Source organism: Bos taurus, chromosome 29 (genome assembly GCF_002263795.3).
Source record: "Bos taurus isolate L1 Dominette 01449 registration number 42190680 breed Hereford chromosome 29, ARS-UCD2.0, whole genome shotgun sequence".
Lineage (NCBI taxonomy): Eukaryota > Metazoa > Chordata > Mammalia > Artiodactyla > Bovidae > Bos > Bos taurus.
Genome location: NC_037356.1, coordinates 41,138,190 through 41,159,456, shown reverse-complemented (window position 1 = coordinate 41,159,456; position 21,267 = coordinate 41,138,190). Strand labels below are relative to the sequence as shown.

General features: G+C 48.9%; 4 protein-coding genes and 10 non-coding genes across 16 annotated transcripts in view; 13 read left to right on the top strand and 1 right to left on the bottom strand.

Moving 5' to 3' along the window:
- Positions 1–954, bottom strand: part of SLC3A2 (solute carrier family 3 member 2) — a 40,996-nt gene extending 40,042 nt beyond the window's left edge. The window contains 1 exon segment of the mRNA NM_001024488.2: positions 661–954. Coding sequence (NP_001019659.2) covers positions 661–772 — 112 coding nt within the window. The 5' untranslated portion in view covers positions 773–954.
- A 410-nt stretch (positions 955–1,364) lies between these two features.
- LOC112444948 (small nucleolar RNA SNORD25) lies at positions 1,365–1,434 on the top strand. The gene has a single exon (XR_003033354.1). It is a non-coding gene; the product is annotated as a small nucleolar RNA SNORD25 (small nucleolar RNA).
- A 207-nt stretch (positions 1,435–1,641) lies between these two features.
- LOC112444954 (small nucleolar RNA SNORD26) lies at positions 1,642–1,717 on the top strand. Its single transcript, XR_003033359.1, has one exon. It is a non-coding gene; the product is annotated as a small nucleolar RNA SNORD26 (small nucleolar RNA).
- A 278-nt stretch (positions 1,718–1,995) lies between these two features.
- Positions 1,996–2,067, top strand: LOC112444953 (small nucleolar RNA SNORD27). The gene has a single exon (XR_003033358.1). It is a non-coding gene; the product is annotated as a small nucleolar RNA SNORD27 (small nucleolar RNA).
- Positions 2,068–2,394: 327 nt separating this feature from the next.
- LOC112444952 (small nucleolar RNA SNORD28) lies at positions 2,395–2,470 on the top strand. The gene has a single exon (XR_003033357.1). It is a non-coding gene; the product is annotated as a small nucleolar RNA SNORD28 (small nucleolar RNA).
- Positions 2,471–2,757: 287 nt separating this feature from the next.
- On the top strand, positions 2,758–2,884 carry LOC112444960 (small nucleolar RNA SNORD22). Its single transcript, XR_003033365.1, has one exon. It is a non-coding gene; the product is annotated as a small nucleolar RNA SNORD22 (small nucleolar RNA).
- A 196-nt stretch (positions 2,885–3,080) lies between these two features.
- LOC112444950 (small nucleolar RNA SNORD29) lies at positions 3,081–3,147 on the top strand. The gene has a single exon (XR_003033356.1). It is a non-coding gene; the product is annotated as a small nucleolar RNA SNORD29 (small nucleolar RNA).
- A 158-nt stretch (positions 3,148–3,305) lies between these two features.
- On the top strand, positions 3,306–3,375 carry LOC112444955 (small nucleolar RNA SNORD30). Its single transcript, XR_003033360.1, has one exon. It is a non-coding gene; the product is annotated as a small nucleolar RNA SNORD30 (small nucleolar RNA).
- Positions 3,376–3,621: 246 nt separating this feature from the next.
- LOC112444957 (small nucleolar RNA SNORD31) lies at positions 3,622–3,689 on the top strand. The gene has a single exon (XR_003033362.1). It is a non-coding gene; the product is annotated as a small nucleolar RNA SNORD31 (small nucleolar RNA).
- Positions 3,690–3,952: 263 nt separating this feature from the next.
- On the top strand, positions 3,953–4,078 carry LOC112444959 (small nucleolar RNA SNORD22). Its single transcript, XR_003033364.1, has one exon. It is a non-coding gene; the product is annotated as a small nucleolar RNA SNORD22 (small nucleolar RNA).
- A 5,983-nt stretch (positions 4,079–10,061) lies between these two features.
- On the top strand, positions 10,062–10,252 carry LOC112444936 (U2 spliceosomal RNA). The gene has a single exon (XR_003033345.1). It is a non-coding gene; the product is annotated as a U2 spliceosomal RNA (small nuclear RNA).
- Positions 10,081–18,033, top strand: WDR74 (WD repeat domain 74). Its single transcript, NM_001014854.2, is given in 12 exon segments — positions 10,081–10,348; positions 11,484–11,844; positions 11,926–12,032; positions 12,122–12,243; positions 14,499–14,574; positions 14,706–14,852; positions 15,019–15,120; positions 16,412–16,512; positions 16,606–16,661; positions 17,010–17,155; positions 17,257–17,313; positions 17,814–18,033. Coding segments are annotated over 11 exon segments (1,158 nt in total). The 5' UTR covers positions 10,081–10,348; positions 11,484–11,780; the 3' UTR covers positions 17,994–18,033.
- Positions 18,034–18,083: 50 nt separating this feature from the next.
- TEX54 (testis expressed 54) lies at positions 18,084–18,623 on the top strand. The gene is made up of 2 exons (XM_024987443.2): positions 18,084–18,247; positions 18,355–18,623. Exons 1-2 carry the CDS (start codon positions 18,181–18,183, stop codon positions 18,558–18,560), a joined length of 273 nt encoding a protein of 90 aa, XP_024843211.1. The 5' UTR covers positions 18,084–18,180; the 3' UTR covers positions 18,561–18,623.
- Positions 18,624–18,912: 289 nt separating this feature from the next.
- Positions 18,913–21,267, top strand: part of STX5 (syntaxin 5) — a 28,292-nt gene continuing 25,937 nt past the window's right edge. Inside the window, exons 1-4 of one of the 3 annotated variants that reach the window (XM_059882837.1) lie at positions 18,913–19,002; positions 19,685–19,928; positions 20,892–20,962; positions 21,127–21,182. In XM_059882837.1, the coding sequence (XP_059738820.1) occupies positions 19,704–19,928; positions 20,892–20,962; positions 21,127–21,182 (352 nt within the window). In that variant the 5' untranslated portion in view covers positions 18,913–19,002; positions 19,685–19,703. Of the gene's footprint in view, positions 19,929–20,891; positions 20,963–21,126; positions 21,183–21,267 lie in introns of all 3 variants that reach the window. The other 2 variants (XM_059882838.1, NM_001075444.1) reach the window with 2 other exon arrangements.

Sequence of the window (21,267 nt, the reverse complement as noted above, 5' to 3'; positions counted from 1 at the left end):
TTCTGCAAAAGCTTTTTACACCTAGATTCCCTCCAGGTAATCTGCGTTAAGGGGCTTCCCAGGGGGCGAAGTTGGTAAAGACTCCTCCTGCCAAGACAGGAGACGCAAGAGACTCAAGTTCGATCCCAGGGTTGGGAAGATCTCTTGGAGTAGGGAGGAGCCCCTGGAGCAGGAAATGGCCTCCAACATTCTTGCCTGGAAAATTCCATGGACAGAGGAGCATGGCCGGCTACAGTCCATGGGATCGCAGAGTCTAACACGACTGAGCACGTATACACATGCAATGTGCTTAAAAAGGCGTTTTAAATGTCAGCTAACGGCTCAGAGGTTAAAGCGTCTGCCTCCAATGCGGGAGACCCGGGTTCGATCCCTGGTATTCTTGCCTGGAGAATCCCATGAACGGAAAAGCCTGGTAGGCTACAGTCCACCGGGTCGCAAAAGGTCGGACACGACTGAGCGACTTCACCTTCACCTTCAACGCTAGCCCCACTACAAGCTCCTAGCAAAATCGGACCAGACAGTAGGACAACGGTGGCCGGTTACAGAAAATACCCTAAGACTGTTATAATATTTCAAGAGGACCTACAACCTGATTCACTTTCCCAAAATGGTTCCATGCAAGAGCCCTCCACTCGAGATAGGCCCGGGGCCCAGTAATACCTGAGTCGCCCCCCGCGCTGGGCACCTGAGGACCAGGCCCAGAAGGCTCGCTGGGCGGCTGGCTTGGAACCGAGATGACGCCAGCGGAGGGTTCAGGAGGCTCGCGGTCCATGGAGTAGGACCCTGCACGCGGATTTAGAGTGTGTGCAAGCAAGGGAATGCTCAGGGAAGGGTGTGGGGCAGTCAGCTATGACGGACACGGGGCGTCAGTCCAGGATCTGCGCGAAGCCGGGTACTCGTCGCCTCAGCGCCAAAAGAAGTCGCAGTAAAAAACCCACGGGCGCACGTTAGTCGCGCCTGCGCACACCCTAAAGCGCATGCGCACCTTTTTCGCGCCACCGCTTCAGGGGGCTAACAGCCTTTCGTACTTCCTCTAGAAATCTCTACCCACAATCCACCCATTTCCCTCTGCGCTTGCGCCGGCCGTAGTCCCGCCCCCAAATCCCGTGGGCCTCTGCGAGATGGTATTTATGTGTTTCGCGGTAGGCCTGCGGTCTCATTTATCCACAGCTCTCGGTAAGTGTGTTGGTTTATTGAGTTTTATGAGAAAAACGGCCGTGCAAACGTGTCCGCGCCTTGGCCTTTCTTTGTGGTGCCTATTGGGTTCGTAGGGGAGGAGAAAAAACGTGATCATAGTGTTGAGGCCTTGAAGGAACAGGGGCTTTGTGAAGGACAAGATGGCGATGGCGGGCCGTGCCGACGGGCCTCTCTGTGATGAGACCGTTTTCACAGACCTGTACTGAACTCCGTGAGGATAAGAAACTCTGAGGAGGCCGGCCTTGCATGGCAACGCAGTCTTAGCTCCGGAAAATAAAGCGTTTACGAGACAGAGTGCTGACCCAATATCATTTGTCTGCAGGGTTCGGACGCGCGCCAAACGCTGAAGGATCGCAAACCGGTCTCATTGGAGTAAGTGCTCCTGGCCTCTCTTTACTGTCTTTTTCCTTCCTTGTTGAATATGCGGGAGTCCGATGGGATGTGCTACGGGGATGATTTCAAAAACTGAACTCTCTCTTTCTGATGGATTAGTGGAGAAAACATAAAAACTCTGAGTAGCACCATCCGTGGCAAATGTTTGGGCTTTTAGTCCTGCGTTGTTAAGGCACTAACGTGGGACAGTTAAACTACGAGATATAAAAGTAAGAAAGGGTATTTTTTTTTTCCTCCCAGATGTGGTTTAATTCAAAGGAGCTTACAGATTGGAGGATGAGACAAGACTTATTCCTGTGTGGATCAAGTGTGGTGATCCTGCAGGTGGGTACGCGATGATTTATGCAGATGGGGTGTAGAAGCACAGTATCGGGATGGGACTTGGTGGTTGAAATTGCACTGGCCACTCCATGATGAATGTAAAATGACAAGCATATGCCTGAACTAAAAAGTGATGTCATCTTACTACTGAGAAGTGGGCCCGAAATGCTCCAGGGTTTTTTAATGGTAGTTCTCGAGTACTAAAAGTAATGGCTCATTTTTCTGTCTCCAGCATCTCCTCACCAGTCTTGAGGAATTCAATTGCCTCCCAGGCTGAATGCAGGTAAGTTTTCAAATGGGAGGGTTGGTTGTGGTCTCTGGTGTTTTCAACAACCAGGAGAGCAAATGGTCAGTGGAGCAGTGTTTTTGCTCCTTCCAGCTTGTTCCTCTTGGAATGATTTTCCTGGGGAGGGAGTCAGCAGCCTAGCAAACAGCATAGTTCCTTCTTGAGAGGGTGTGCTCTTCCCTCACCCACACATCACTGTCAGATGATTTGAATTGATAATGCTGATCCTCTGTGAGGTACCACAGTTAATAGCATGTTAGAGTTCTGATGGCAGTTTCTGTTGATGAAGAAATTGTGTTTCATCTTAGTGTTTTGGAGTAACCATTTTCTCCTCTTTTGTAGATTGTCACAGCATTAATAGAGTCATCTATCTTACAGTAAGTTACTTCTCTCAGTATTGTGGGAAATGGAGGGGTTTCTCTTGTTTCTGATAGTGCTGTTTCTTGATCTCTTATTTTATCTGTATTGATTTCCTAGGTGCCTCTTGATCTGCTCAGGATGACTTCTACAGAGTCAAGAGGTGAGTACTTGTAACCTTGCTTATTGTTGCTTAACTCCAGTGCCAATGAGGAAAGCAGACATCCTGTCTTACCCCTGTTCTAGCCCCAGAGCCAGTAATGGTGAACCCACTGGGGCTAACTGGGAGAAAGGATGAAATTTCATTCCATAAGGAATTGTCTGAGGTACAGCAAATGAACAGCATTTGCTTGGCTTGGGTTATCCATTAACCCTAGTTAGAATAGTTTTGGTTGTTTTAGATATTTTGCTAATTACACGATCTTCTCATTCAGGAGCAGCTTGTTGCTATACACTCCTGGAAAGCCTCCAGAGTTAAAAGGTTAGTTGATTAATGTGTGTATGGCATACACCACCAGGTAGGCAGTTTCTGTGATGAATCAAACTAGCTCACTATGACTTAAACAATGAAAAGACATGAACACCTGAGAAACTGGGAAAGACAACAGTGGGGTACTGTGTAAGGAACTTCTGTCACTCATAGCTTTGTCCTTCCGTAGGTACCATTGCCAGTTACCGTTGCTCAGAGGTGAGTGATCACCATGTGTTTGCGCATACAATGCATTGAGTGGGAGAAAGTGCCTTTTTAGGTATCTGTGATGACTTACATGGAATCTCGTTCGGCTGATGATTTGCTGTTGAGACTCGGAAATCTGATTTTCTGGGAATGGTGGCTTAGACAGGAACAGCTTATAATGCAAGAAGCAAGCATTACTGACGTAGTTGTCTTTGTGTTTCAGGTACAGCTCTTTGTCTGGTACCTAAGAATGATTTTAGGTAAGTCTATTATCTATGGCTGCTGTATAGAATTCACCAGTTTTTGTTTGGTGCTTTGAATAACTGCAGACATGACTTGCTAAATCCAAAGTTTGTCTTTGGCCATTAGTGAACCGCCCGTTACATTGCCACTCACCAATGATGAGTTCAATACCGCCCCAGTCTGATCACTATGACTGAAAGGTATTTCTGAGCTGTGAGTTTCCCTTGGAGTAAAAAGTGACTGTAGTGTGAAATTGAGTGGCCTTATAGCCAACGGGAAGTGTTTTGGACTAGCTGGTGATTTCTGTAAAATGTCCAGTGAAACCAACATAGCTTTTATAGATGGGCCTGTCCTGGAGACAGTTGACTTAGTTCCCAATCTTTTGCAGGGGAAAGGAGTAAGCCATATATCTGCTCCACTGTAGTCTGAAGTTGAGAGGTGAGTAAACTTAAACACACAAGGTGTGTCAAGTTAAAATTTCCCAGTGAAGAAATACTCACAAGTCTTACTTCCTGTCCTAGTCCCAGAGCCTGTAAAGGTGAACCCACTGGGGCTGGCTGGGGGAGAAGAGGAAAGCTTGTTCCAGAGGGAACTGTCTGAGGGATCATGAGAGTTCCTAAACAAGGCAAAAGGGGAATAAATGACTGATTGAAAGGCAAATACTTTTTTTCCCCCCTAGATCTGAAGAAAGAACAAAGCACAGATAATGGTAAGTATTTGTTCATGTACTTGTATTAAATAAACTAACCATGTTTAAAGGATAACTCTTTTAAACCCATCAGGCATATACTTGTGAAAATCCAATAAGAAAAAACTCATTTTTCTTTTTCTGTACAGGAATCCAACGTGGAAGATGTCAAAACTGAAAAATCCTTGTACAGATTGCCTGTTCAAATTAGCATACAATCATTTCAGCCTTTCTAAATAAAAATTTTTTTAAACCTTCATTGATTCCTGTGTTTGAGTGGGTCTGACTGGACAGAAATAATCCCAGAAAGATTGTTAAATGGCTTTCCCCATTTAGCTTGGCACTTTACCTAACCCAGGGAAGTATCATTCAGGGAGCCTCTTTGGTGTTCTTCATGAAAGTTTACTGAGTTTGAGTGACCCCTTTAACTGTGTTTAAAACCTTAAGACTTTGGACATTAGGAGACAGTGGCTCATCAGTTAAGAACAGAAAAATGGGCTGTCAACTCTTGGTATCTTGTTGCCCCTATCCTTCACATGAATCTCAAATGATTTCTGTGGAGTTTAACAGCCCTGGGCCTACAACCAGAACTTCAGAAAGGAACTGCATTAGTACCCACTTGGGATACATTATGTCACTTCAGTCCTGTACAACCCCTTGTGACCCCATAGGTGGTATCCCACCAGGCTTCTCTGTCAACAGAATTCTGGCAAGAATGTATGTACTGCTTGCTCAATCATGTCCAACTCTGCAACCACAAGGACTACAGTACACCATGCTTCCCTGTCCTGCATCTCCCAGAGCTCATTCAAGCTCAGGTCTTTTGAGTGATGCCATCCAACCATGTCCCAGACAGGTGGTCTTAGGTGATGACCACTTTTACATTTCTCAATAGAAGGGGAAAATGGATGAACTAGAATGCTCATCTGTTGTTAAATTTTCATATGTTTAGAATATGGTTGTGTCAGAACTGGTAAAGAAGGCAATTTAGGGGCTTCTCTGGTGGTCTTTTTTTTTGCATTTTCATATTGTTCATGGGGTTCCCAAGGCAAGAATACTGAAGTGGTTTGCCATTCCCTTCACCCTTGGACTGCAAAGAGGTCATAGCAGTCAATCCTAAAGAAAATCTGTCTTGAATTCATTGGAAGGACTGTTGAAGCTGAAGCTCCAATACTTTGGTCACCTAATATGAAGAGCTGACTCTGGAAGAGACCCTGGTGCTGGGAAAGATTGAAGACGGGGAGAAGACGACGGGATGAGATGGTTGGATGGCATCACTGACTTAATGGACATGAGTTTGAGTTCGTGATGGACAGGGAAGCCTGGCATGCTGCAGTCCATGGGGTTGCAAAGAATGGGACAACTGAGTTACTGAACTGGTGGTCTAGTGGCTAAGACAAATGTATACACACACAATGGGATATTAGCCATAAAACAAAAAAATTGAGTCAGTTGTGAGGTGGAAGAACCTAATAGGCTTCCCTGTTGGCTGAGATGATTAAGAATCCGCCTGCAATGCAGGAGACCTGGGTTCAATCCCTGGGTCGGGAAGATACGCTGGGGAAGGGAATGGCAATCCACTCCAGTATTCTTGTCTGGAGAATCCCATGGACAGGAACCTGGTGGGCTCAATAAGGAGGTGATACATGTATACTTAGAGCTGATTCACATTGATGTACAACAGAAACCAATACAATAGTATAAAGCAATTAACCTTCAATTAAAAAAAAGAATCCACACTTCCCACTGCAGGATGCATGGGTTTGATCCCTAATTGGGGAATTAAGATCCCACATGCTGCATGGAGTAGCAAAAAACAAAAGGGGGATGTAAATTGAGGGGCATTGTTGTATCAGTTTCATGAAAATAAAACATTAAATTACAAAATTTAAGTGTACCCACATGGAAAGAATATTCCCTTGGCCTTGCCTCTCCCTTCCCTCTCCATGACCTCCCACTGCTCTCCATCTCTGCCACCACAGCTACCCACTCCCACCCCCTAAGCCACACTCATTTCCTGCCTGGAAGATCACAAGGAGACTTCTCTTCCTTTCCCCTGTAGACCTTAAACTTAATGAAGGCAGAGTCCATGTCTGATTTTGCTCATCATAGTCGGGTGTCTGCTCAAAGAGCATAAACAAATGGACAAATGGCTTCCAGGGAGCACAGGTTTCCAGGTTCAGGTGAGGCCCTCACTATCAGCCCCCTGCATCCATGAAGCAACAGGCAGGAGTCAATAGATGCAAGTGACAGAGCTATTCCCTCTTAACCTTTAATTCAGAGGAGGAACAGGGCTACTGCCAACCTGAAGGCTGAGACCTGCCAGGGAAAAGCCCCCAGAGATCTGTGCTTGGGATGCTTGACTGCATCCTGCGTAGATGGACTGAAGCTTATTTGGCTAGGGAGTTATGGTCTGCCCCAGGTTGAGTCTTGCAGAGTTTAGAGAAGGTTGGGGTTGAAAGAAACTGAAGGGGCTTCCTTGGGGGTCCAGTGGCAAAACCTGCGAGCTCCCAATGCTGGAGCCTTGGGTTCAATCCCTGGTCAGGAAACTAGATACCACGTGCTGCAACTAAGAGTTTACATGCCACAGCTAAAACCCAGCACAGCCAAGTATTAAAGAAACTGATTTTTTTTTTTCTAAATACTTATTTGGCTGCACCAGGTCTTAGTTGCAATACCTGAACTCTTAGTTTCAGCATGTGGAATCTAGTTCCCTGCACAGGGATCGAACCTGGGCCCCCTGCATCAGGAACCGAGTCTTAGCCACTAGACTACCAGGTAGGTCCCCAAAATTTTGCTTTCGCCTTTGTATTAGTTGTTTTTTTTTTTTTTTTTTCTGGCTACTGTAATAAGTTGCCACTCTAATGGCAGAAAGTGAAAAGGAACTAAAAAGCCTCTTGATGAGGGTGAAGAAGGAGAGTGAAAAAACTGGCTTGAAACTCAACAATAAAGAAACTAAGATGGTGGCATCCAGTCCCATCACTTCATGGCAAATAGAAGGGGAAAATGTGGAAACAATGACAGATTTTATTTTCTTGGGCTCCAAAATCACAGTAGATGGTGACTTGCAGTCATGAAATTATAAGACATTTGCTCCTTGGAAGGAAAGCTATGACAAACCTAGAAAGTGTTAGTTGCTCAGTTGTGTCCGATTCTTTGTGACCCGCATTGACTAGCCTGCCAGGCTCCTCTGTCCACGGGATTCTCTAGGCAAAGATATTGGAGTGAGTAGCCATTCCCTTCTCCAGGGCATATTCCTGACCCAGGGATCAAACCTGGGCCTCCTGCACTGCAGGCAGATTCTTTACCATCTGAGCCATTAGGGAAGCCCCTGACAAACCTAGATAGCATATTAAAAATCAGAGACATCACTTGGCTGGCAAAGGTCTATATAGTCAAAGCTATGGTTTTCCCAGTAGTGAGAGTTGGACCACAAAGAAGGCTAAACACTGAAAAATTGATGCCTTTAAATTTTGTTGCTGGAGAAGACTCTCAAGAGTCCCTTGAACTGCAAGAAGATCAAACTAGTAAATCCTAAGGGAAATCAACCCTGAATATTCATTGGAAAGAATGATGGTGAAGTGAAGCTCCAATATTTTGGCCACCACATGCCTAGCATGCTGCAGTCAATGGGGTCGCAGAGTCAGATGTGACTTAGTGACTGAACAACAAGTTACCACAAACTTGGTTGCTTAATACAAAGCAAATATATTATCTTACAGTTTTGGAGGTCAGAAATCTGAAATGGGTCTCAATAGGCTAAAACCAAGGAGTGCTAACAGGGCTGCATTTCTTTCTGTGGGCTCTGAAGGAGAATCTGTTTCTCTGCCTTGGCTAGATTCCAGAGGCCACCCCCATTCCTTGGCTGACAACCCTCTTCCATCTTCAAAGCCAGTGATGGTTTAGCAAATCTTTCTGATGCTGCATCAGTCTGACACTGAGTCTCCTGTCTCCCTTTGTGATCTTTGTAATTATGTACATGGAGCCCATCAGATAATCCAGAATGAAGATGCAGATGCTAAGTTGCTCAGTCCTGTCAGATTTTTTAGCGACCAGGTTCCTCTGTCCATGGGATTCTCTAGGCAAGAGTATTGGAGTGGATCCAGGGGATCTTCCCTACCAGGGTGATTGAACCCTCATCTCTTATGACTCCTGCACTGACAGGCAGGTTCTTTACTACTATTGCCACCTGGGAAGCCCAGTCCAGAATGATCTCTCCTAAAAACTATTAATCATATATGTGAATTACCTTTTATCTGCCATGTAAGCTAACATAATGAGAGGTTCTAAGAATTAGGACATGGGCATGTAGAGCATTATTCTGTCTACCACAGTCCCTTAATTCAGCTTCTCCCTAGAGGCTCTGGGTTTATCGGTGAAGCCTTCTGTTTATTAACAGGTACACAGTGTGAGAAACCACAGTCTCTAAAGTCATAGATGGTCATACTTTGCTAGCTGTAATCATATCAGTGAAAATAGAACATGCTACTCTTGCTGGAAGGATCTCAACCCAGGCACGGTGTGTGTGTTTGTGAGTGTGTCTGTGTGCTCAGTCGTGTCCGAGACTCTTCGCTTCTTCACAACCCACGATTCGTAGCCCTCCAGGCTCCAGAGACACGGCCTCTAATTCCAACCCAGATGTAGAGCTCAGTTAAGGAGGTTTCAAATAGAACGTTCTGCGTTCACACTAACATAGTTTCCAAGGAAACAGGACTTCAAGTCCCTTTTCAGCAAGAGCCTGACATTAATACCTTTCATACAGCTGGGCTTTGCTCTGAGCCTCTAAAGTACCGCTTCTGTTAAATTTGACCTGCATTGCCTCACCCCCTCTCCCACCGCTGGTTCCTGGGTTTAGGAATCAGGAGGCTCCGAAACGCTTTTCTCAGGCCGCTTTTTCCCCCGCTGTAGGGCCAACGGTGGGTAGTGGATGGTACAAACGGCAAGATGTAAGTGGGGTGGGGGCGGATGTTACAGTAAATCAGGGAGCGGGGAGGAGCAGACGCCAGCCTGGAGCCCCGTAATGCGAGGGGAACACAGTCCTAAAGACCAACTTCCACTGTCACTTCTGGACCGAGAGCAGCATGTCCTCAGTTCTCGCAAGCACCCCATAAGCGCGGGTTATTATTCCTCCATTTAACAGAGAAGACAGGAGCCTAAGTAACAAGCTTTGCGTGCATGCCGTGCGTGCTAAGTCCCATCAGTGGTGTTCGACTCTGCGAATGTAACCTACCAGGCTCCTCTGTCCATGAGATTCTCCAGGTAAGAATATTGGAGGCGATGGTGACCTCCTCCAAGGGATCTTCTCGACTCAGGGATCGAACCTGCCTCTCTTATGTCTCCTGCTTTGGCAGCGGGATTATTTACCACTAGTGCCACCTGGGAAGCACAAGTAACATAGCTCGTGGCATCAAATCAGAAACTGGCGGACAGGGGTCCCAACTCTGTTCTTTGAACACCAAAGTCAGCGCTCAGGAACCGCGGGCCTTTCCAAGTAAATGTCCGGAAGAGGGGCGCCGCCCTGCATCCGCTTCAACAGACTAACGACCACCACAGCTCTGCTGCCCCTTCAGGCCCGGAGAGATCGCCAGTCTCCGAGGGTAAAACACCAGGCGGCCATAGAAATCACGTCTAGCATGGAGACCAATCCCAGAAAGCGAAAGAGCAGCGGGGCGGGTTTATGCAAAACACACAGGGAGTTAGCCGGAAGGCGAAGCAGTAAAGGAACACAATTTAAGGTCTATTTCCACAATTTTAGTAATTACTATGAATCAGAAATGATGAAAAATTGGTTTTAAGAAAGACTGAACTTTGAGAAAAATCTAATGATTAAGCCATAAAAGTCACCACAACCTAAAAAGCTACACTAAGAGTAAGGCTGGCCCGGAGAGAACCAGGCCAGTATCGCTTCTCGGCCTTTTGGCTAAGATCAAGTGTAGTATCTGTTCTTATCAGTTTAATATCTGATACGTCCTCTATCCGAGGACAATATATTAAATGGATTTTTGGGATTAGGAGTTGGAATAGGAGCTTGCTCCGTCCACTCCACGCATCGACCTGGTATTGCAGTACTTCCAGGAACGGTGCACCCCCTTCGGGGGGAACAAGTTTTAGTCTCAAGAAAAGATCTAATATTTACGTTATTATACGTGCTGTTTTTCTATCGGCAGCACCATGGTAATATACAGGTGTAAGTATTTGCGTCGTAGGAACTTTTATTCAAGAAAAAACGCGAAGCTATTTATAGCTCTTTTTTGGTTTAGAACTTAATGTACAATATTGAGTAGTCGGATTGTACTAAAACCGGTGGGGATTTAACACAGTGCTTACTTCTACTGTGTAGTTTTCGTTTAAGTAGTTTAATTTTTAGCTGTAACAGGCGCGAATAAAGTGAGTCTGAGTTTCTTTTACAGAATCTTGACGGATACTGCTTGGGTCGCACCGGGTGCGTCCCGATAAACATATTTTAAGGTTTTTTTTTTCGGTGTTTTTCTAAAGCTTTAAATAAAGTACAGTAGTTTATTTTTTCTAACTTTGTAACGTACTTGAGATAAACCATCTGTAAGGATTCCGTACATGTAATATAATGGTAGTGGTTTCGGTGGTTGTGGCGCCATTTTACGTATATTCGGGGCTTTTTTAGGAGGTTCAACGAGGAAGTCCCTGTCACCCAAAAAACGTGGTGGGGTCGATTCCCCGAGGCCGCAAAGATCACCTGGAGAATAGTTTTTACCACTGCAGTATTCCTGTCTGGAGAATCACAGAGTGGGGTCTCCAAGATTCAGACTCGATTGAGTGACTAGTACTTTCCATTTTCACCGGTATTCCTGTCTGAAGAATCAATTGGGCAGACGAGCCTGGCTGGATATATGTCCGTAGACTCGCCAAAGCCGTCGGGTCCGACTTAGCAACTAAATAACTACAATTTTGAGAATAGTGACGTGCACGTATTAGATAAGTTATTTGCCGTAGGGAAGATATTGAGTACTCAGTGCTTAGTACTCTTTCCAACGGGTAAGTTTCCTGGTCTAGTTCTCTCAACTTGAAAACTCTAGGTGTGTATCTGGCCTTACAGCGAGGAAGGCTTTCGAGCAGAGAAATAAATGGTTGAACGTCTCATAAAGGGAAATCATAGTATTTCAGGGAAAGAGACCGTTCAGATTTACTTTAGGGTCTGTGGGGGGCGGTAATGGTGGTTGTGCTGTGTTTCTGTGGCCTAACCCCCAACTTTGTTCATTTTGTCCTATTACGCTTGAAGTTGAAGCCATGCGCTTCTTCAGTGATTTGAATCGTTCTGATATGACCTCTTTTCTTCTCTTGTACAGAAAACATACATGCTTTAGAGCAGAGGAACAGACTAGGGCTGCCTGGATCCGATATCGTGGTTGAGACAATATGCCTTTTACTCCAAATATAAAATGGTCAAGTTACTGTTCAGATCTCCACAAATAAGTCTCTAGATTTCATTTTTGTAAAAGCAAAACCACCTGGCTGGGAGAATATTTTTACTCTTCCGGTTCTTTAAAGGCCTAGAAAAGGAGTTCCTCCGGATCCGACGAGACGCACGCTGGTGACGCAGGCGCTGCGCCGGAAGTGTGAGCCTTGGGTTCCCGAGCTCCGCTATGGCGGCTGCGGCTGCACGCTGGAACCATGTGTGGGTTGGCACCGACACTGGCATCCTGAAAGGTGGGTAGCGAGGTCGGGCGTCGGGAACTGCGGGCGTCGCCGTTTCGCTGTTCTGACGCGATTGACGTCCGTGTCCCGCAGGAGTGAACCTTCAGCGCAAACAGGCGGCGAACTTCACGGCGTCAGGACAGCCACGGCGCGAAGAGGCAGTGAGCGCCCTGTGTTGGGGTGCGGGCGGCGAGACACAGGTGAGCGACCGCTGACAGTCGGAGCTGGGAGTCGGCCTCGGGCGCTGCCGCATCGCTCTCCTCACCATCCTGTGCTCCTCTGCCCCCAGATCCTAGTGGGCTGTGCCGATGGGACAGTGAAGCACTTCAGCACCGAGGAAGGGAGGTTCCAGGGCCAGAGGCAATGTCCTGGAGGGGAGGGCACGTTCCGAGGCCTCGCCCAGGTCGACGGGTAAGACCAAACCCCTTGCAGAAACGCTCAGGTCGTAGCGAGAGCGTTGAGGCTCCCGCTGGACGACCGAGTAGTGGCGATCAACCCTGAGGTGACATGAGCCTGGTCTGCGTGACATGGACGTTTTTCCTGCCTTCGTCCGTTCATTCCTATAACAAACTTTTATGGAACACTTACTCGATTGTTTATAGGCACTGGGTGAAATGCAAAGGCTTAGGTAAACCAGACACAGTATCTGCCATCATAGAGTTTGCTTCTTCCAGAGTTTTTTGTTTTTTGGCATAATAACCTTTTGGATGACCCTGAGCACGTTATTTAATAGTTTGAAAGTAAAAGTGTTAGTCGCTCAGTCGTGTCCGACTCTGTAGCCCGCCGGACTCCTCTGTCTGGGATTTTCCAGGCAAGAATACTGGAGCGATTTGCCATTTCCTTTTCCAGCGAATCTTCCCCAGTCTCCTGCACTACAGGCGGTATCCTGCAGTGCAGGAGATTCTTTACCAACTGAGCCACTAGGAAAGTTTAGAATACGTTTTTAAATGCGGGCTAACAACCACCAACAAAGTGGTAAAACTCCTAAAGTAAAGAATAGGAAATGCTGGGTTGCAGGCTTAGTTTTCTTCTGAAGGTGAAGAGAGAGGCTATGAGCTGACTGTGTAGGTTTGGTGAGGTTAATTCTGAAGGTGAATCTGGAAGGCTGGAGCGGGGGAGGAGGAATATTTGAACTTGGCCTTGAAGGTTGGGTAGAATTTTGACAGGTGGAGAAAGGAGTTAGAGCATTCTAGAAAGAGACTCCTGCCTGAGCAGAGGGCAAGGATTCGTGTGAGGCTACAGGGCACATCACAGGGAAGATAAACAGCATTTGGGGGTTGAAGAGAAGACTCTTGAGAGTCCCTTGGACTGCAAAGAGATCAAACCAGTCAGTCTTAAAGGAAACCAGTCCTGAATATGCATTGGAAGGACTGATGCTGACGCTCCAATACTTTGGCCACCTGATACAAAGAACTGCTGGAAAAGATTGAAGGCAGGAGAAGAGAATGACAGAGGATGAGATGGTTGGATGGCATCACCAGTTTGATGGACAGGAGTTTGGGCAAGCTCCAGGAGTTGGTGATGGTCAGGGAAACCTGGAGTGCTGCAGTCCATGGGGTTGCAAAAAGTTGGACACAGCTGAGCGACTGAACTGAACTGGGGGTTGAAGCCCAGGAAACTTTTTTCCCCTTTTAAAAATTTAAGAGGAAGCATTTTAATATAAGATGAACGAGGTAAGTTGGGATTTAAGGTAAAGTGCTTTAAGTGTCATGTTGAGCAATCTGCAGTTTTGTAGCTGGTGAGGCATGATTGGTTTCTGAGCAGGAAACACTGTGGTCAGAGCTGTGAGCCTGCAGGAATGTGCAGATGGATTGGAGAGGGGGCAGTTGGGAGACTCTTGCCACAGCCCAGGAAAACCCAGAGCCTGAACCTAGTTGGGGAGGGTGGGCAGATATGAGAAAAAGTAGAGGGCTTGGGCTGTACAGATCCTGGGGAGAGATTGGCTTGTCTGGTCTGACACCCAGAACAGGGAACTTGAGAGAGGAAGCTGGTGTTTGATTCTGACCAAACACTAAATCCAGAGCAGTCCCATTTCAGTGCTTTCAGAGCTCTGACTCCTGGTGACCACATCAAGAAAGACGAGCAGGGCCAGGTGCCCCAGGTGGAGCTGTGGGGTAAAGACTGTGCTTTGCAGTATCACAGTCTTGATTGCAGCTCTGATTCTGACATTTATAGCTAAGTGGCAAATCTTATAATTTTTCATAGCTTCTGTTTCCTTACTTTTAAGACCAGTAAACCATTACCTTGATGAGGAAATTAAGTAACAGCCATGAAGCCCCACCCAGACCTGAGTTACCTAGAGGCTTCCTTAGGAACAGGGCTGGTAGGAGGGAGTCTGCTGCTACTGCTAAGTCACTTCAGTCGTGTCCGACTCTGTGCGACCCCATAGGTGGCAGCCCACCAGGCTTCCTGTCCCTGGGATTCTCCAGGCAAGAACACTGGAGTGGGTTGCCAATCTCCCTCTCCAGTGCATGAAAGTGAAGTCGCTCAGTCGTGTCTGACTCTAGTGACCCCATGGACTGCAGCCTACCAGGCTCCTCTGTCCATGGGATTTTCCAGGCAAGAGTGCTTGGAGTCTAGTTCATATGAATTTGGGGGTGGGTCGAATGGGGACAGAGAATACCATTTACCCTGCTCTTTTAACTCTATCCTCCCTTTGCCTGCAGCACCCTCATCACATGTGTGGATTCTGGGATTCTTCGAGTCTGGACTGACAAGGACAAGGAGGCATCCTCTGACCCAGTGAGGCCCCCCTCATCCTGATCCTGATGGTTGGGGAAGGTGGGGCCCAGGGTAGAGCCAATGAAAGCTTTGGGGGAGGAGGACTAAGGATCTGGAAGTGACTCTCATCTTCCCTCTCTCATTCTTTTCAGGTCCTGGAACTGAGGGTGGGCCCTGGGGTATGTAGGATGCGCCAAGACCCAGCACGCCCCCACATCGTTGCCACAGGTGGGAAGGAGAATGCTCTGAAGGTGTGGGACCTGCAGGGATCTGAGGAGCCTTTGTTCAGGGCCAAGAACGTGAGTGATGGTGGGTGGAGAGGACCTGGGTCCGAATTCCCAGGAGTCGAGGCCACTGATTATGAATTGGAGATCAGCTGGGTTTTAGGGGATGATGACAGAGGGCAGAAGGAAGGGACACACTGAGCCCCTCCCAGCTCTGTCTCTCATCTACCGACCCCACCAGGTACGGAATGATTGGCTCGACCTGCGGGTTCCCGTCTGGGACCAGGACATACAGTTCCTTCCAGAGTCACAGAAGCTCGTCACCTGTACAGGGTACCACCAGGTAAGGCACACATCTCACCCCTAACTTTTTCTGGGCTCACACAGCTTCCTGGAGAAACAGGAGGCTTGCGCTTTGCAGGCTCGGTCCCCACCATTTGGCACAGCCACTGTTCTCGCCATCCTGGTGTCATCCCTGAGCTCCCAGAAGAAGGACCACTTCCCCAGTTGAGTGTTCAGCCAAGTGGCTAAGCCAGTGACCTTCGCTTACTACATTCTAGGAAGGAGTTGCTTGAACTGTGATTCTTCTTTTTCTTCCCACCTGGAAGAGAGAAGGGAGTGTCCCCTTCATAGTAGAATCACATGGGGCCCGTGTTATGAGAAGACATGGATGGACTGGGTATCAAGAGAACTGGGTTCTGGTCCTGATGGCAGTCTCTAATTTGCTTTGGGACCCAACCATGACCCTCTAGTATCTGTAATATCTGGTCTCCATTCCTCAGCTGTATAGGAAAGGCCCAACTGGGGATCTTTTCAGCTGGGCCTTTTTTTTTTTTTGGACCGTACTTCCTGATCCCTGATACTTCCCTGATCAGGGATCAAATCTAAAGTGGAAGTTCGGAGTCCTAACCATTGGACCACCAGGGAATTTGAAATTCTAAGACCCAGGCAGGACTGGGTGGGGCTACATTTGCCCTGCTTCCTCTGCTCTGCATACTGAAGTCTGCTCTTGGTAATACATTTCTGCTCAGAACACATATGAGGGCTTCCTCTCTCCTTCCTGTCCAGGCTTAACTTTTTTCTCTGTTTGAGTTCAGCAACTCTGACAGTTGGGCCAGCTTGCTTTTCCATCATGAGAGGGGAGTATAGATGGAAAGCTCACATATGCAGACCATGGGGATGCTGCTGCTCCTAGCCTGGGGAACCTCTGTTCTCAGCTCTATATGTTCATGTTCCTCAGCAGCTCTCCTCTACTCCTCAACACTCAGAGAAGAAGGGTGTGTTTCAAATGAGAAAGTTTCTCTGAAAGAGTGGATTGTAAAAGCAGTGTATGGGGTAGGGGGCCTTCCCTGGTGGCTCAGTGGTAAAGAATCTGCCTGCCAATGCAGGAGGCTCGGGTTCAATCCCTGGGTTGGGAAGATCCCCTGAAGAAGGAAACGGCAACCCATTCCAGTATTCTTGCCTGGGAATCCCATGGACAGAGGAGCCTGGTGGGCTACAGTCCATGGGGTCACAGAAGAGTTGGAAACAACTTAGCGACTAAACAACAATAAATGAGGGGAAGTGAAGATGTGGAGGCGTCAGGGGGCTGTGCAGAGTAAAGGCGCTGTTGTGATGCCTCAGTCTTCTCCCAGGTGCGTGTCTATGATCCAGCCTCCCCTCAGCGCAGGCCAGTCCTCGAGGCCACCTACGGAGAGTACCCGCTGACAGCCGTGACCCTCACTCCTGAGGGCAAGTGAGTGTGTAGAGGGCAAAGTGGGGCTTGGGGAGGACTCCAGGGGGCTCCTGCTGACCAACCCCATGTGTGTCTCTCTGGTCTCCTCCTCAGTTCAGTAATTGTGGGGAATACTCATGGGCAGCTGGCAGAAATTGACCTTCGGCAAGGTGAGGAGACCAGGGAGCCTTGCAGGGGGGGGGGGGGGGCAGAGGTGGGGAGGAAGGGCAGGATTCCCCTCTCACAAGGGGCGGTAGAGCTGCTGAGCCCTCTTTCAGGTGCCAGAACCAGGTTCAATCCCGGTTCTGCCAAAAGCTGTGTGACCTTGGACAAATTACTTTGTCAATTCCCTGTGCCTTAGTTTCTTCACTGAAAAATGGAGATGTTAATGGTAACTGCCATGTCAGCATTATGTTAAACGAGGATTAAATGTTGAAAGAAAGTGATTTGAATAGAAAACACTCAATAAATGGTTGTTGGCTGACCAGTTAGCACTGATACCTGCCCCCTTTTTCCAGGGCGCCTGCTGGGCTGTCTAAAGGGACTGGCAGGCAGCGTCCGAGGGTTGCAGTGCCACCCTTCAAAGCCCCTACTAGCCTCCTGTGGTTTGGACAGAGTCTTGAGGATACACAGGATCCGGAATCCACGGGGCCTGGAACATAAGGTGAGAAACCATTCGTTCCTGCCTCTTGTGCCCTCCTCCCTCCCCCATTCTTGTTTCTGTTTCAGCAGACTTGGCCCCTTAAGGTCCCTCATCTCTTGCAGGTTTATCTCAAATCTCAATTGAACTGCCTCCTCCTGTCAGGCAGGGATAACTGGGAGGTAAGCTCTTGGGTCTGGGAATGTGGGAGCTAATGGTAAGGTGTGAGGATATCTCTGTGAAGAGGGAAGGGAGGCATCTGGAACTTAGACCTGAGACTGTCCATCCACCTGCTGGGTATAGTCCTGACAGGGTCATTGCCAAGAGTAACATAGGAGCATGGATGAAGTGAAGTGAAAGACGTTCAGTCATATGTGACTCTTTGTGACCCCATGGACTGTAGCCCACCAGGCTCCTCTGTCCATGGAATTCTCCAAGCCAGAATACTGGAGTGGGTAGCCATTCCCTTTTCCAGGGGATCTTCCTAACCCAGGGATTGAACCTAGGTCTCCCGCATTGCAGGCAGATTCTTTACCAGCTGAGCCACCAGGGAAGTCCAAGAGCATGGATGGGCATGGTTTTTAGGAGCAGGAAACAAGGGGTGGTGCCTGGAGGAATGATTCTCCTCCCTGTGGGTCTGTTATTGTACCTCTGACTCCTGAGGGCTTCTCCCACTCACCAGGATGAACCGCAAGAGCCTCAGGAGCCCAACAAGGTGCCCTCAGAAGACACAGAGACAGATGAACTTTGGGCGTCCTTGGAGGCAGCTGCCAAGCGGAAGCTCCCCGATTGGGAGCAGACCCAAGGCGCTCTCCAAGCCAGACGGAGAAAGAAGAAACGGCCTGGGTCCACCAGCTCCTGAAGAGCTTGTGCTCGCTTTGTAAATAAACAGCTTAAAACGTACCATGACCTTGAGCCTTTTGTGATGGGGAGAGAGTGGTGGCGGCTCCCTGAGCTGGGGTGGTGGGGGTATCTGACGTCACAAAAGCAGGGCCGGGAACCTGCCGGCTGGCGTGGGTGGCACTGAGTGCAGGGCCGCATGCGGGGCCATGGGCTGCTGCCAAGATAAGGACTTTCAGACTTCGGATGAGCAGGCCAAGGAGGCCGGGTCAGAAGGTGGGACCAGAGACACACCAGGGGGCCCAGGGAGCTGGGAGTGGGGACTGGACCACCAGGAGGTTGGACTGGGGAGAGTAGAACTCAGCGGCCTCGCATCCTCTCAGGCACTGATGCGGAGTCGGTGGAGCAACGAGATCGCAGGTCGAACGAAAGTCTTTTGATCACTGTGCTGTGGCGGCGGCTATCCATGTTCAGCCGTCGGGGTTCTTCTCGGTCAACCAAGAGGCAGGCAGTCCAGAATCCAAAGCCGGCGAGTAGGATCCAGGAGTGCGATCAGGAGAGGATCCAGGAGGAGCCGGAGAAGGGGTGACTCCAGCCCTGTTCTCACTCCTCCCCAGCCTTCAGAGAATAAAGTTTCTAACGTGTACCTGCCTATGCGCTTGTGCCTCGGCTTTGGGCACGTAGAGCGCGGGCACCACCAGGGTCGCGGGCTCTTTAAGGCTCCATCCCTGAGGTTGGCCAGTCCCCTGGGCCCCCGGCTCTAGTTCCTTGGAGGCGGGGCCACAGGGGTAGCCTAGCCAATGGGAGGGCGAATTAACACCTGCGTTTTGGTGGAGGGGCGTGTCTCTCGGGATGCCGAGCTCGAAGAGGCGTGGCACCGCCTTCCCGTCATCGGGGGTGGGGTTACGTGTGGGTGACGTGGCGGCTTCCAGTCTTTGGTCGGGTTTCGGCGGCTTCGACTCCAGGGGGAGGAGGCGGTGACGGTCTGGGAGATTATAGCAGTGGCGGCGGCGGCAGGCGGCAGAAAGGAGGTAGGACTCGGTAGGGTCTGGCTGCCGTGCCTGCTCTGGGCCGTTCTTTCCGGGGACGGCGCCGGGCTGGGGGAAGGGAACCAGGGACAAGCGGGCAAGTCCTGCCGGCCCGGCTCGGAGTGAGCGAATACCTCGCTGTCCAATCAGAAAAGCCCCTTTAAGAAGGACGTCGGCGTTAGCTAATCAGTGTTTGCAGACTTCCAGAAGGTGGGACTTGGGCGAGGCGAGGGTGGGACTTCCTGCTTCAAATAAACACCTAGAGATTCCCCCCTCCGCCCACCGACGTGTGTCCCTCTGAGGTGGTCCGTCACCGTTTCTCCCTGAGGAGTCGGAGGAACCCGTGGATACGAGAGAGCCCAGTTAGGGCCTGGGGCAGTTGCAAGGGACGGGCTGGAGCCTCAGGGCCACAGGACCTGGCTCTGGCCCTGCCTCTACTTCAGGGCCCCGGCCCGTGCTGTGGCTGCCGGAACCAAGTTGGAAGAAGAGTCTGAGGAGGGGGACAGCTTGGGCCGCAGAAGCAGCAGGATCCTGTCAGCTGCGGGCCGGTCCCAGGATCTGCGGGTGGCTTCGGGCTCGAAACTCCGTGCCAAGTGCGGAGGGGCCCCGAAGAACTGCTGGTTGGGGCGGGGGATTGGTGGAGAAGGAGGCTGCCTGAGGAATGACACTCTCCCCTCCACCACAGTCCGAGGTTATGCGTCTCAATGATCCCGCGGAAACGCTACGGATCTAAGAACACGGATCAGGGTGTCTACCTGGGTCTCTCAAAGACACAGGTCCTGTCCCCTGCAACTGCTGGCAGTAGCAGCAGCGACATCGCCCCTCTGCCCCCCCCAGTGGCCCTGGTCCCTCCCCCTCCCGACACCATGTCCTGCCGGGATCGGACCCAGGAGTTCCTGTCAGCCTGCAAGTCCCTGCAGAGCCGTCAGGTAAGGACCTGGACTGGGAGAGGCAGAATGAGTCTTATTCAAACCTGGGAGAGGGGATGCTCCAGCACCGTAATTCTTGGGGGAGTCTGATGGAGACCTGGTCTAGCTTGGGATGGTAGGATCTAACAAGCATCAGAGAAAAGGTGGGCTAGCTAATCTAGAGGCAGGGATCCAGACTTTGTTGTTGTTTTATTTAATCAGGAATCTAGGGTTGCTATTCTGAAACGAATATCTCAGGGCGAGAAATGATTACAGTATATTTGGTTTGGATAAGGAACAGGTTCTAGAAAGAGCCTTTATTTAGCTCAGAGACAAACACTTTAAATTCTCATTCCAGTGTAATTCTACCAAGTTTGCTTTGTGACAACGTGGAAGTTAATCTAGTTGGACCTCAGTTTTTATATCTGTAAAATGAAAGAAACTTTCCAAATAAAGTAATTTTAATAAAATCACTTGGGAGTGCTTTTTTAAAAAATTAGATAGCTTTGTTTTGGCCCAGACTTTCTGAATCCAAGTGGAAACTGAGTGTGATTTTAAATATTTTTACTGCTCAGTTCTTGTTTACAATTGCTCTTCTATATCCTCTCCAAGAGCTTCCTGTTTATCCTCTCAATTCCCCAGTTGGAGGAATAGAATGGTAATACTAGTTACCATTTATTCAGTGCTTATCATGGACCCAGTATTTGGCTAAAATAATTTATAACTCTTATGTTTTTTAATCTTAGCAACAACAAAAGGAGATGTGTAGAACTGTCTCCATTTTACATAAGAGGAAACAGATTCAGAGTGATTTAAGTCACTTGTCCCCAGCCCCCCTTCTAGTAAGTGGTGGCATCAGGTTTTGGGTGGCCTGTCCAGTAGAGGATGCCACTAATGCTAGAGGGCGAGTTTAGAGGATGCCTGGGGAATAGTGAAAGCTGGCAGTGGGAAGGAAAAAATTTACTTTTTGATGTTGCCTTTCAGAATGGAATCCAGGCAAACAAGCCGGCTCTGCGTGCTGTCCGGCAGCGCAGTGAATTTACCCTCATGGCCAAGTGAGTTGGGAGAAGTTATGTGGTAGGTTGGCCAGTGTCTGAGGAGATGTAGTCTTGCCTGTGGTGACCTTGGTGGCGAGGACTGGGATTGGTTGTGCTGGTGCTAAGGTGGGAAAGGTCCTCTCCTTCCCTTCCACGGTGTTCTCACTTGTGCTCATTTGCAGGCGCATTGGGAAAGACCTCAGCAACACATTTGCCAAGCTGGAGAAGCTGACAATCTGTGAGTGTTCCTGGACCTTTCAGAGCTGGGGCAATGAACACCGGAGGGCTGAGGAACCATACTGTCTTGAGTCTGGTCTCCGACC